Source organism: Mustela nigripes, chromosome 4, assembly GCF_022355385.1.
Source record: "Mustela nigripes isolate SB6536 chromosome 4, MUSNIG.SB6536, whole genome shotgun sequence".
Taxonomy (NCBI): Eukaryota; Metazoa; Chordata; class Mammalia; order Carnivora; family Mustelidae; genus Mustela; species Mustela nigripes.
In genome coordinates, this window is record NC_081560.1 from 49,400,848 (window position 1) to 49,413,849 (window position 13,002).

Below are 13,002 nucleotides of genomic sequence, written 5' to 3' on the forward strand. Positions count from 1 at the left end.
TCAGAAGGCTTCATCACAGTATCTAACAAAATCTGATTAAAGACTTTACTATAAAAATGACAGGGAAAATTAGGAAAATTTAGGACTATCCATACAACTTCAGGACAGGAGAAACATTTTTCAACATGACAGGAAATCCAGAAGATGTCAAAACTGACAAGAGTTGACCATATAAAAATTTTTAAAAAGGGACAATCAAAAGATACCACAAATGTCAAAATATAGACGCTGGGAAAAAATATTTGCAATACAAAAAATTTAGTGTTAATATTCTCACTACAAAAATAAGTGCCAATTAAAAATTTTTATAAAATTGGCAGTTTATAGATGAGGAAATGCAAATAGCCGTTAAGCATTAAAAGAATGCTCAGAAAAGATCATAGACATGCCAAATTAAAACCATCAGATTGGCTAAAAAAAAGTAAGGTCAATATTATTAATTTACAGTACAAGTGGGGATATAGGATAATGGTGACCAATGGGGAGAGAAAATCACTGCAAGTTTGACTTCAGTAATACTTAAGTCTAACTACACATTATATATATGTAAGAACATTCACTACACTGATAGCAAAAAAAATGACAACCTAACCTACCTACAGCGGTTGGTTAAGTTGGGAACTATTATACAGCAGGTGGCTATGCTACTGAAAATAAGACAAGGAAACAGATTTTACCATTAGAGCCCCGAGAAGGAACCAGTGGCCCTGCATATAACTTTTCAGGTCAATGAGACAAATCAGAGTTCTGACCTCCAGAGCTGATAGTAAATTTATGCTGTTTTAAGCCATTAAACCTGAAGCAATTTTTTACAGCACCAAAAAGAAACATACAACATAATAAGGGGTAATAAAAGTAGTATGTGGACAATACGGTCTCCAGAAATTCCCTTACTGAAGTTTAATATGGGGAATATCAACAGGGAATTTGGTACCACCTAGGAACCCACTGTTGAGAGCAGTGCTAGGTACATAAAGAGACAAGTAATAAATAGCCTAGTATAGATAGGATTTAAAAAATTGTTTTTTAATTGAGGTATAACTTGACATATAACCTATCAGTTTCAGATACACAACATAATTAAATATTTAGATATACGGCAAAATGATTTCCTTTTCTCTGTATGAATTTTGGAGATTAGTAGAAATGGGTCTCTCACAACAGGATCTATCCTATCATAACTGTTTTTCAAACAGCGGTTTCAACAAACTAGATTCTAAGTATCAAAATTTCATTTTTTTTTTTTCAAAATTTCATTTTAATGAAACAGATTCCTCTTAGGCACCCCAAGAAACCAATTTTCATTTTTGTGGAAATACATATACTAGTAAGTTTGAAACTCCTCAGCTCAAAAGATCTAAGACATATACTCTAATGCTTTAGTGTTATTTATAAACATGAACAGGATTCTAAGGTATGTCTCTACTCCCATTAGAAAATCAGATTAATAAAAAGTCTAATCACATAAAGGAATATAAAACTATTTATTGACCACTGTTTACCAGTATTTACAATAAAGTAAACAATATACAGTTGGATAACATTGACTACAAAGTTACTGTTTTTCCTGGTTTCTGCTGAACCAGTAACTCAAATACTGAAAAGACTGAGCCTACATGTCAGGAATGAACTGGGGTAAAGAAAAAACATGCAGGTGAAGAATTTGGATTATACAAGCCTGTCCACCCATTTACTCCAGCAGGTGCTAAACTGCCAACATCTCTAACCATCTGATTATTATTAGCTTCCATGAAGGAAGTTGTAGACAGTCCATGAATCGTGACCTTTTAGTCAATACAGCACAGAGAATTTCAACTTCTTAAAAAGGAATGGTTCACTAGAAGGAACCTTTACATGTCCATTTAACTAAAGTATTGCTTACCTAAGTAAAACACACAAGGACTTGTCTAGTTTTGTCATTTAGGTGGGGAGGTTGTTGGTAGTGATAAAATTTTCCTTTCAGGGATCTTGCAAATATACTTGCGTTTATATGGCTGTAGAGAAGGATATGGATTCTGATATGGCTGCTTTTAAATTGTCCAATTTAAATTGTTTACATTATATTTAAATTGTCCAATTAATTACAAAATTTGAAGGTTAAGGCCTCAGGAAAAACTTCAGTTTAAGTGATTTATTTCTTAAAATGCTGAAAATGATAGCATCCCAGAAACATGGGCTTATCCATGGTTATAAAATGCTGTTTTTGTTTTGGTGAATGTTAAAAACAAAAACCACTTACGTATTTTAAGTATACACACAAAAGAACCCCTAAATAAACAAAAAACCCAGAATGGTCCTTAGGCATATAGGAGTTAAACACAAATTCTGACTGAGTAAAGACTATGAAGATTTCCCCCAACATTTAGAAAAGGTTCTCTAATGCAGGGGGATAATATATCATGGTCTCAAATATTCTTTTCCGATAAAGGAAGCAACTACAGAAAGCTTTTATTTGTTTAAAGTAACCAGTGCTATAGATGCAAAAACCCCAACAACTCCCCCAATACTACTTCAAAACAAACATATCAAACTTGATTTTCATTAGAATGTTATTTCTTCACACTAATAAATCAAAAAACAAAGACCCAGATTTTATATATATATATAAATATATATAAAAAGCAATGCAAACAATTATTGAGCTTCATCTTCTGGACAAGAATGCCAAGTTAGTCTCTCTTCATAAAAAGCAATTACAATTTGAGGACACTTCATGTTTGCCTCTTTTGCCAGCACCAAGTCTGCCTCATCTGAATCTTTCCTGTCGTGAGGGAAAAAAAATGCTCAGTCAGAAGTCTCAACTGTTTTTGCCAACTGAGAATCTTTCACTTAAATCGTAATTCAATCAAAAGGTATTTAAGTGCTTCAGAAGGATGTGATATTCGTGGCTGTGTTCCAGTAAAACTACACTTTCCAAAACAGGCCGATCTTTGCTTTAAAACACCATTAGCAAACAAAGCCAACCACTCCCCCACCACCCTCCAAAAAACAAAAATCCTAGAATCATCTTTTCAGCAGATACTATCTAATGAGGAAAACTATAGAACCTTTTCTAGATAAGGCTTCACAAATTAAATAATCTACTCTCACTTTAAAATATAATAGCAACCACCTACACACTTACCATTTCATGAGAAACATTAACTCTCCGCTGCTGTCTGTGGCACCAATTATTCGTTCAGGATCAAGACCTCTGGCAAAGCCTCTTGGTTTATCAGCCTGATTAAAAGATGTTAAATGACTATGTACATAAATGCTTCACCCACTTTCCATATTACAAACTAATAATATTAATTTCCCATTTGTTTTCATGAAATACAGCTATCAAGTGAAAGTGGAAAAGAAATGACAAGAGAAAGAACCCTTATTTACTACTAAAACACAAATCCAGGTATCTAAAAGTATTCTGAATCTCGAGGCAAGAAAACAAATGCCCTTCTTTATTATAATATATCAAAAAACTGTGTAGGCACACAAATTTAATCCCTTTATTTCTGCTAGCTCATCAATAATTATGAATTCTTTCTAGTTAGGATTTCAAATCACTTTTAGGAATTTGTTTAAATTATCCACATATTTTTAAAACACACACAAAATACAAATAGCAAAATAGTAAAAAACTTCAAGTCAGACTGATCAGTATTGTCATCAATCTCCATTATAGTATTAAGAAATATCTAGCATAAAACATGGTTTTGACCCCTAGAGATCCCTGAGACCTTTAGTAGGTGTCTGGTTATCTGCAAGGTCCCCCCCCCCTTTCATTTATCTTTGACTTTGGAGTACCTTCATATGCCTCCACTAAACAACATTAAGACAGCAAATCAAATGCAGAACTGTCTTAAGCTAGACACTGAAAAGACGGGCAAAACTGTAAAATGCCACTCTTCTCATTTAAAGTTATTTTTCATGATAACTTATGAACATACAATAGGTTCTGTCCTTCTTAACTGAATATACAAATGTTTCAGAACTTTGTTTTAATTTCTAACAGGATTGATGGTCATAACACATGCAAATAAAAGTTCTCTGGCATTCTCAAAATTCTAGAGTATTAAAGGAGTTCTGAGACCAAAAAAGTTTGAGAACTGCTTAGATTAAGAAATTCCTTCTCCCTACCAGAATTTTCTATCAATATCCCAGGTTCTGGAGCCAGATTACCTGACTTAGTTAGAATGATGACTCTAAACTGTACTAACTGTGTAGCTTTGGGCAAGTTAATCTCTCTGTGGTTCAGGTTTATTACCTAAAAAACAGGAACAATACTATCGGTCTCAGACATTTTGTAGTATAAAAAATGCAAATTAAGTTATGTAGAACACTGCTGGGCACACTGTAAGAGCTCAGTGTAGGATAACTACTGTTACTAAACAGTGCTTCTGCTGAATATATGGTTGACTTTCAATTTACCTTTATGGTTTCTTAACACTGTTACCTTTTTGCTTTGGCTGCTAAAGCATCCAGAACCAAATTTGTAGTGAACCTCTGCTTCTCATCTGGAAAATGGGGATAATACCTATAATCTTAGCAGATCTGCCATGAAGATTTAACAGGTTATCTGTAAACTACTTGGCATCTAATTCAAATGATCCAATTTTAAACCCAAACACCTTATCAATAAATCTTTATTTTATGTTTAGTTCCCAAGCCTAAATACTAATTCAGAATCAAGACCATTTCCCAAATTGCTAGCAGGCATGGGAAATACAATGTTTTGGAATTGAGGGTTTAAACAAGTCGTTAGGTGTTTTGCCCAAAACCACACACACATTAGTGAAGCAAAGACTGGATCAAAATACTCATGCAGTTAATGAACCAGCTGTCTCAATTCACACCAAAACACATTTAAAAAATTTCTAGTACTAAAGATTTAAATACTTCAAAATCAAAATGTTGTTTGGCAATATTCTGAAAAAACAAAGGTCACATGTGAAGGCAGGTTCTGGTGGTCAATGCCACTGTGGTCTATAAGGTTCTATAAGGTCTATCAGGATGTGCCATGTGGATTGTTTTTACTATATTGTAAGGGACTACAATGATATAATCTCTGTGTTCATCGTATTTAAGACTGCCAGTCCTGAATAACAGGAAATGGCTTATCAGGGATCAAATCCATGAATCTACTCAAAATAACACTAGCACAACAATGTAAGTGGTATACGCACTTATTACTGAACATTTATATGATGGAGGCTAGATCATGCCTATCCTTTTCGTCTTAAATATTAAGCATTTAAAAAGTATCAAATGCATTCTAAAAATCAAGCCATCAACCTTTCACTTAGTGTGCTAGGCAATATCTTATACTTACAGCATCTCTTTTCTTCTTTGATTTGCTATCATCAGATTCACTGTCAGATAAAGATTTTCTTTTTGTACCATCTTTTTCTTTACCAGCTTTTTGAGAGTTAAGAAATGCTTCAATTAACTCTGGACAATCTAGATTTTCTTCAGGCTCCCAAGTATTGTCAGCACTGTGTTTGGTTAAAAAAAAAAAAAATCAATTAAATATGATTCATCACCATTATCCATGTTCATTTAACATATATCTGGGGAAAAAAAAAAGTCTGCTATACTGCAGATGCTTACCATTTTCTCCCTATCCCCACATTCTTTTGAGAAAATCTGCTTATACTTCCTGGGTCTACTTTCTTAGCCTCTAGTAAGTGGGCAGTCTGCTGTATTACCTCCAAGTTGACTATACCTGCTCTAGCAGAATAAATGGAACTAGTATTTTCCCAAGTTACATAGACAACCCACTTCAGAATTTCTCTACAAAGGCTTTTGAAAAATGTTGATTCCCTATTCCCACCCCAAATTACTTTATCAGATCAGTTAGATTATGCCTCCCTCCGGTTGGGAACTTCAACACCATTTTGAAAACACAAAAATTCTAAGGCATTCTATATAGGCAGTATTTTCAACTTCTGCTGCGTACTCAAATTTGGCAATGATAAAAAGCAGGTGTTGGCAACCCAAAAGTCAAATGCAGCTTTTGTATGTTGGGCAACTAAAAATGTTTTCCACATTTTTAATTGGGAAAAAATTTCAAAATGACAATTATAGGAAATCAGGGCTCATTCATTAGAAAAAGCTGTCCTCGTTTGTTTAACGAATTGTCTACTGCTGCTTTTGTACTATATTTGCAAGGATGAGTAATTATAAGAGGTCTACAGCCCACAAAACATTAAGTATTTACTACATGATTCTTTAAGGAAAAAGTTTGGCAACCTCTGATATAATGCTGAAATGACTATTTTCATGTGTTTTTCAGGGGGACTGCAAAGAAAATGAGTATCAATTACCAAACGTGAATGTCAGATAATCCTACACTAGTGATATGCTTGTTCACTTAAAGACTCTACTGACCAATGTGGAGTTCGAACTCACTACTCCCAAGATCAAGAACTACATGCTTTACTTAACTGAGCCAGCCAGGTGCCCTGTAGGCTTGCTAACTGTGTACTGTGATCCAGAAAGCCTTTACAGAACAAGATAGAATGAAATTAATCATTTTAGAGACGATGGAAAAGAAAGGTAGTTAAACTTCTGGTTACAGCTTGTGTCTTCTGATATGCTAAGATGCTAAAACTGGCAAACCTGAATCAGAGGATAGAGGACAAAAGAGCTGAAGCAGAGCCTCCATTTTGTAGTGTTACTTTCATTACAGACTTCTATATTACCTAATACATTGTACTGCAGATAGTAGGTTCTTAGCCATACTTAAAGCCAATGGCCTTAAGTTTGAGAAAAAGAGGGAGACAAGGAGTTAAGTTTCTCAACATTTTATGGGCTAGACAGAGACAAATAGCATTTAATGTCTCATGAGATTCCAAAACAAACAACAAAAAACCTATCATATGATGGTAATCAATTTTTTGGCATACTAGCTAAATCTAATTTTAGAATAGTTCAGGACTTTGTTTTGTTCTGCTATCTGTAGGAAATTTTTCTAGTGGTAAATTATGAACTTACACTGTATTTAAGAGCTCAACTAAGGATATTAGAAGGATAAAATAAAGAATCTTAAACTTCCCCTCAACTTGTAATCCCCAAATTGCTATGGAGACATCTTTAAATGTAAATGGTGGGGCATGTAGTAGGTAACAGATATTCAAAGCCTAAATATTTGACTAGCACACTCTCCCATCTCTGCCATGCTCAGAAAACTGTTGTCTATCTCTACTTATCCATTTTCAATAAGTCACTGACCACAGAGCCTTGCTGTTTTTGTGGTATAAGGCAGAAAAATCAAAGTAGATTTAGCATACGATAAATGTTAAGTATAAGACTGGAATTTTTGCGTGAGTTATTCACAATACAGCTAACCTTATAATAATTGTAAGAGCAATTAGTAACAAGGAACATAAAGAACTAAGGAGCTTAAAAAATGCCCACACCACTTCTTAGGAGATTAGGATACAGTCAACCTACTGCCTGTGGTCTAAGTCATGGATGATAAGCACTTCTGTTCAACACCCACCAGTCTACTTTATATATAGCTTCAATATTTTTAGTGTCCTTTGTAAGAATACAATGTCCATTAGATATTCTAATCAGCACAGTATCTAACTACACTAAAATGCACTATATAATAAACTGCACTCCTATAAATTTGATTCTCCAAGGCAATCAACTAATTTCAAATCTGATTGGTTATGACTGTAGGCTAAAAGCATGACTTTTTTTTTTTTTTAAAGATTTTATTTATTTATTTGACAGAGGGAGAGAGATCACAAGTAGGCAGAGAGGCAGGCAGAGAGAGAGGAGGAAGCAGGCTCCCTGCCAAGCAGAGAGCCCGATGTGGGGCTCGATCCCAGGACCCTGGGATCATGACCTGAGCTGAAGGCAGAGGCTTAACCCACTGAGCCACCCAGGCGCCGCTACAAGCATGACTTTTCATTATTTTAAAAAATTTTTAGAATTATCATGTAATGTATTATTTGTCCCAGGGGTACAAGATGTGACTTTTTAAAACAGATCTCAAAGTACCTTGGATCAAAGGTGTCTTTACGTATAAAGAAATCTATGAGAAAATGGATTTTAAAAACCCAGACTAAAAGCAAATTTTAAATGTCACTTTGATGCAGTTAAACATATAATAAAAGCACCAGGTTTCTTACTCTGTAAAACCCTTCCACTTCAGGAAATACTCCACCTTCCCATTCACTACACGTCGGTCCAGTACTTTTTCCACCACAAATTCTTCAGGCTCTGCCTCTTCTACTTTTTTACTCTTTCCATTCTGTTTCTTTCCCATTTTTTGCTAAAATAAAACGAAAAAGACCTAAGAAACATCTTTTTTCATTTTTTGGTATATTTTAAAGACTAAATTATTTACATTATCATTGCATCTGACATCTATATTTTTACTTCTATATCCCAAGGCAGACACATTCTGAAAAGATAAAAGTCAACAGATAATCAAAAAGAATACTTAATCCCATTTTAGCTCAAACCTATCACCCATCCCCATGGCTGAAATAATAAAAATAATCAAAAACACTATGTGGAAAATACTGTTTATCTTTTCCAAATCTAATGCCTTACCTAGTCTACAAGACCAAATTTATTTATTAGAGTTTGTACTCGTTTTAACTACAACATAGCAACAAGCAACTAGAAAGTATTTGACAATGGTACAAAGAGAATAAATACTAATAAGAGACCTTATTAAGTGAACCATAGTCCCATTAAAAAACTATAGCCTCCAAACACTAACAATCCTATTTCTCAATACCAATACTAATTTCTCAATACTCAATACCAATGTCAAAAGTCTCAATTATACAGAAAGAGGTAAGTGCAGAATCCTGACATCAATTGTAGAGTAAACTAAGACCACTAATAGGTTAAAAAGGACACTATCATTGTTCTATAATGTCTGTATATATTATTATAGATCACATGGAACAAAATTATAATGTCACTTGAAGAGGCCACAATACTGGATTTTAATTCTCTAATGTAAAATCCTTCTTTCTTGGTTTCTCAGGTGTTAAAAGGTAGCCCAGGAAATCCACTTTATAAACAAATTTTTAGATTAGTTTTTTCTTTTTTGTATTAAGAGTATGAGAAAAGCCAAAAGACCAAGCTAAAATCAGTATTTCCCAGCAACTCATGTTATGAATTGAAAGCAGATAAAACAAAAACGTGAAATGGTTAATTAGACGAGACTAAGGGGGATACGAGACTAAGGGGGGTATATCTCTGTTAATTTTAAAATAAATTCAATGGCGTTATTAAAAAAAAAATCTCAATTGCCTAGTCATTAAAATCATACAAGCAGAAAAGTAACAACAGCAGTGACTCAATATTGCAAAAGGACATTAAAATTATGTAATTATTGAGAGGTGTACACTTATAAAAAGTAAAAATTCTCTAGAATTTAAAATAACGCAGCAAACGTCTGATTTTGTTGGATATCATCTCCAAGTTAGGCTTTACAATTTTCTTCTTATAATTTTCATTAGTCAAGACACTTGGGTATTGCAACCAGTCAGAGAGCTCTTTGATTCTGTACAGTACAAAGAATGGTAGCAAGAGAAAAGAAAAACTGTTGTAGATAAAAGCCTACTCAATGCTGATCCTAAGTGATAAACAAATTAACTATGTTCATGAAAGTAAGAGATTAATAAAGAGAATAACAAAAATAAACAAAGTGAAAAGAATAAACACGAAGATTAAAAAACCTTAGCACAAAAATATGAAATATTTACCACGGCACTCACAAGCAGTGAGCAGTTACCAGTGTTCACCTTTTTCTTTTCAAAAGAAAACTCACCCACATTCCCACCTAAACTAACACACCTCACCTCTCAAAATTCAAAGGTAGATTAAGAAAAACTTTCAAAGCTGTCAATTTATGATCCTTTAACAAAGGATCAGATATTTAAGTGTCACTCAGACACTGAAGACTATCAAAACTGTCTGCCAAAGCAACCTAAGCATCTATGTTTGCTTTATCTCTATTCATCCTCAAAGCCGCAGGGACAGCTAGTTCCTTCTTCCAATACCTGAAGGTCACAGGTAACCATATAGTCAATTCAATCATCTACTTTGGTTTACTGCTTATGAAATTTGAAGTACAGTTCAATCTTGAGGGAGCACAGAACATGCTTTGTGCATTTTCCACTGATGGCTTTGCTGGGAATCATCTGTGCCACAGACTTTGTTTCTTACGTAAATGTTTCTCAGGATATTTGAGTAAAATGTGCAACATTATGATGGCAAAAACTGAAAACCAAATTGGTCTTTAATGTGAAACCAAAGGGAAGAATATACAAACCCAAACCCAAATCTTTTGCTTTATTTAGATGTTAATACTGGCCTTTAATATGATTGCAATTATTGGTGAAATGTGTTAGAATTACTGTGAGAACATTAATTTTGAATTTCACAATTTTTATGTATTTCAGTGTTTTCAAAAAATCTAACTTGATATGCCTGAACATACATTAAGTCTTTACATATTCACAGAACTTTTCATAAAGTATTAAGAATGCAAACTTAGGGTTTAAGAAAGTGGAGAAACAATTTAATTTCTCAAAAGATCCAGATCTAGTCTTCCTGGACACAGATTTGATTTTGTTTATTTTGTTTTTTTAGAAAAATGGCAATGATTTGAATTTAAGGGGTTTATGTATTTTAGAATAAGTCTGAAACAGGACAACATGAGCAAAGTAATTGAATGACCTTTGTTCCAATCTAGGTGTATAAGGTTCCTGTTCTTTAAGCAATACTGAAAATACCTGGTTTCTCTAGAATTCATCATAGGGTGAGTTAGGAACTGTTATGCCCAACAGCAAGGGCTTTACAGCATTGTCTGTTAATGCTCCTTCCATGTTGCAAAAGTTTATTTTTATTTCAAGATAAAAATACTTTTAAGAGCATTTAAATAACTCATTGTGCTATCCTCCCAAGATTAGGTTTCTCTAATTGGATTAAGACACTATTAAGCCAAGTCAGTAAGTATCTCAATGTAATGATTTCGTTTTCGACTCTAACTCTCCCCATTACATGGGGGAGAGGGGACTGGGAAATACGTGTGGCTGTAAATATCTCAACTACAGAGATGCTAAGTTATAATTTTTGGGAAAAAAATTTGAGTTAGATCCTTACATATTTTAGGTTTTCATTAACTTACCAATGTAGTTTTATTGGAGGCCATTTTTTATTGCAGACTTGAAGAGCTATTACTAGAAAAATGCATGACAGTTAAGAAGTTTGCATGACAGAAAAAAGGTAGCTAAACACAAGTTTTGTTTGGATTCCAACCCCCACCTATGTATCATATACTGTAAAACTTGTACTCAAATCCAGAGATGCAGGTTTGAGATCCTGCGTTATTAGGGATCTATGCCTGCTGAGTACATCAGTGCTCTAACCAGGTGGGTCTAGAAAACCTTATAGTGAGTACGTTAATATCTGAGATAGTTCTACAAAGGAAAAAAAGAGCACAATTTTTTTTCCAATTTAAATCCAATTTATGTCATACCCAGCCTTTTTAAGAAAATGGCCAAATAATTTGGTTCAAATTCGACGTGACCACCCAATTACAATGATAAATTATTGTGAATTTTCCCTTTAGACCTTTTAACAGTCCAAAGAGGCGCCTATAAACCCCAACTTGGTTTCTTAGAAACCCTGCCTCTTTATAATCACTAGTTTAAAAACTGAAAAAGGAAAAACACCATATCGAGATGCTTCAGTCCCATTACGTGCCACTTTCAAAAAACAAACCACCTCTTCTATCCGCTCCCCATAAACCCCACCCTGCTTAGCGAGGCCTAAACACCCGGCCCCTGCCCCCCACCCAGGAGCGCGGGCCTCGTGGTCAGCCCATCCGCGGGGAGAAACAAAGGCCGCGGCCCGGGGGCTCAAGGGCACTGCACCACCGGGCCCGCGTTCTCCCCCACCCGGCGATAGCCACGTAACGGAGCGCCCGCCGCAGCCTCGGAACAGCGGGCCGCGCTGATGCGGGAGAACGCACCGCCCTCATTAGAGGCCCCAGTCGCCGACCCAGGCCGTAAGGGGGAGGAGGGTCCCTCATCTTGATCGCGGATGGGGGAGGGGCAAAGGAAATGCGCTTTGTCTAGAAATAAGGCGGCTGTCGCCAAGGCTCTCTACCCTCTCTAGGATAGTCTCCCTCTCCCCCTCCCCCACCACTAACTCCAGGCGCCGGCCAAGCCCCAGGCCCGCCGCGGGGTCTCCGCTCGACTCACCGCTGCTTCCCGCCAGCTCCCCACTCGGGGTCGGGTGGGGAAGGGCGGAAAGCGGGGAGCTGGGTGGCGGGGATCCCTGGGGCGCAGGCGGTATTTTAGGCACCACAACCGAGTAGAGAGAGAGAGAGAGAAAGAAAGACACCGACTTCACCGCCTCCGAGCTGCTCCGGGTCCCCGGTCTGCGGCGTCTCCGGCCCTGCGCGCCTCAAGCTCCAGCCACATCCGAGGGGGAGGGGGCTGGGGAGCTGCGCGCTGGGCAGCCGCTGGAAGTGGGGGGGGTGGTGGTGGTGGCACCGCCCACGCCGGGCGGCCGCGAGGGGCGGGGCGGGCGGGTGCGCGCGCCCGGCGGGGGGAGGGGCCGAGCGCCGCGCCCGCCGAGAACCCGAGCCCGGGGCAGGTGGAAGGCTGCGGCGGCGCGGCACTTACCGTTCGCGGCGTGGCGCCCGGTGGTCCCCGGAGGGGAGGGAAAGGGAAGTAGAGGCGAGGACAGAAACTGATCTTCTAGACGGAGGCGTTTCTGCTTCGCAGCAGCAGCGCCTAGCGCCAAAACCGGGCTCCGCCCACTTCTCACCCCTAGAAGTGGGTGCCTCCAAACGCCAGGGGTGAGGGAGTGAAGAGAAACTTGGTTGGGGAGAATTGGGAGCTAAGAAGGAGTGCCCCTCGCAGACCACTCTTTCCAAAGACCTCTCTTGAACCCGAGAGGTGGACTCCCCAAAACGGTCAGAAGTAGGTTGGTGGAGCGGGAAGTGTAACGTGTTGACTAGGAGTCGCTTCGGGT

At 37.2% G+C, this 13,002-nt stretch overlaps 1 protein-coding gene across 5 annotated transcripts; it reads right to left on the reverse strand.

Moving 5' to 3' along the window:
• Positions 1–1,470: 1,470 nt before the first annotated feature.
• On the reverse strand, positions 1,471–12,738 carry CBX3 (chromobox 3). 5 transcript variants are annotated; one of them, XM_059396706.1, is made up of 6 exons: positions 12,651–12,738; positions 11,147–11,198; positions 8,124–8,266; positions 5,312–5,474; positions 3,125–3,219; positions 1,471–2,761 (listed from the first exon to the last, which is right to left on the reverse strand). In XM_059396706.1, the coding sequence occupies exons 2-6, from the start codon at positions 11,168–11,170 to the stop codon at positions 2,635–2,637; spliced, it is 552 nt and encodes a 183-aa protein (XP_059252689.1). In that variant the 5' UTR covers positions 11,171–11,198; positions 12,651–12,738; the 3' UTR covers positions 1,471–2,634. The 5 variants fall into 5 exon arrangements, with proteins under 5 accessions (XP_059252689.1, XP_059252687.1, XP_059252688.1 ...); XM_059396704.1 differs by lacking the exon at positions 12,651–12,738 and adding an exon at positions 12,371–12,525; XM_059396705.1 differs by lacking the exon at positions 12,651–12,738 and adding an exon at positions 12,225–12,315.
• Between the last annotated feature and the right edge of the window lie 264 nt (positions 12,739–13,002).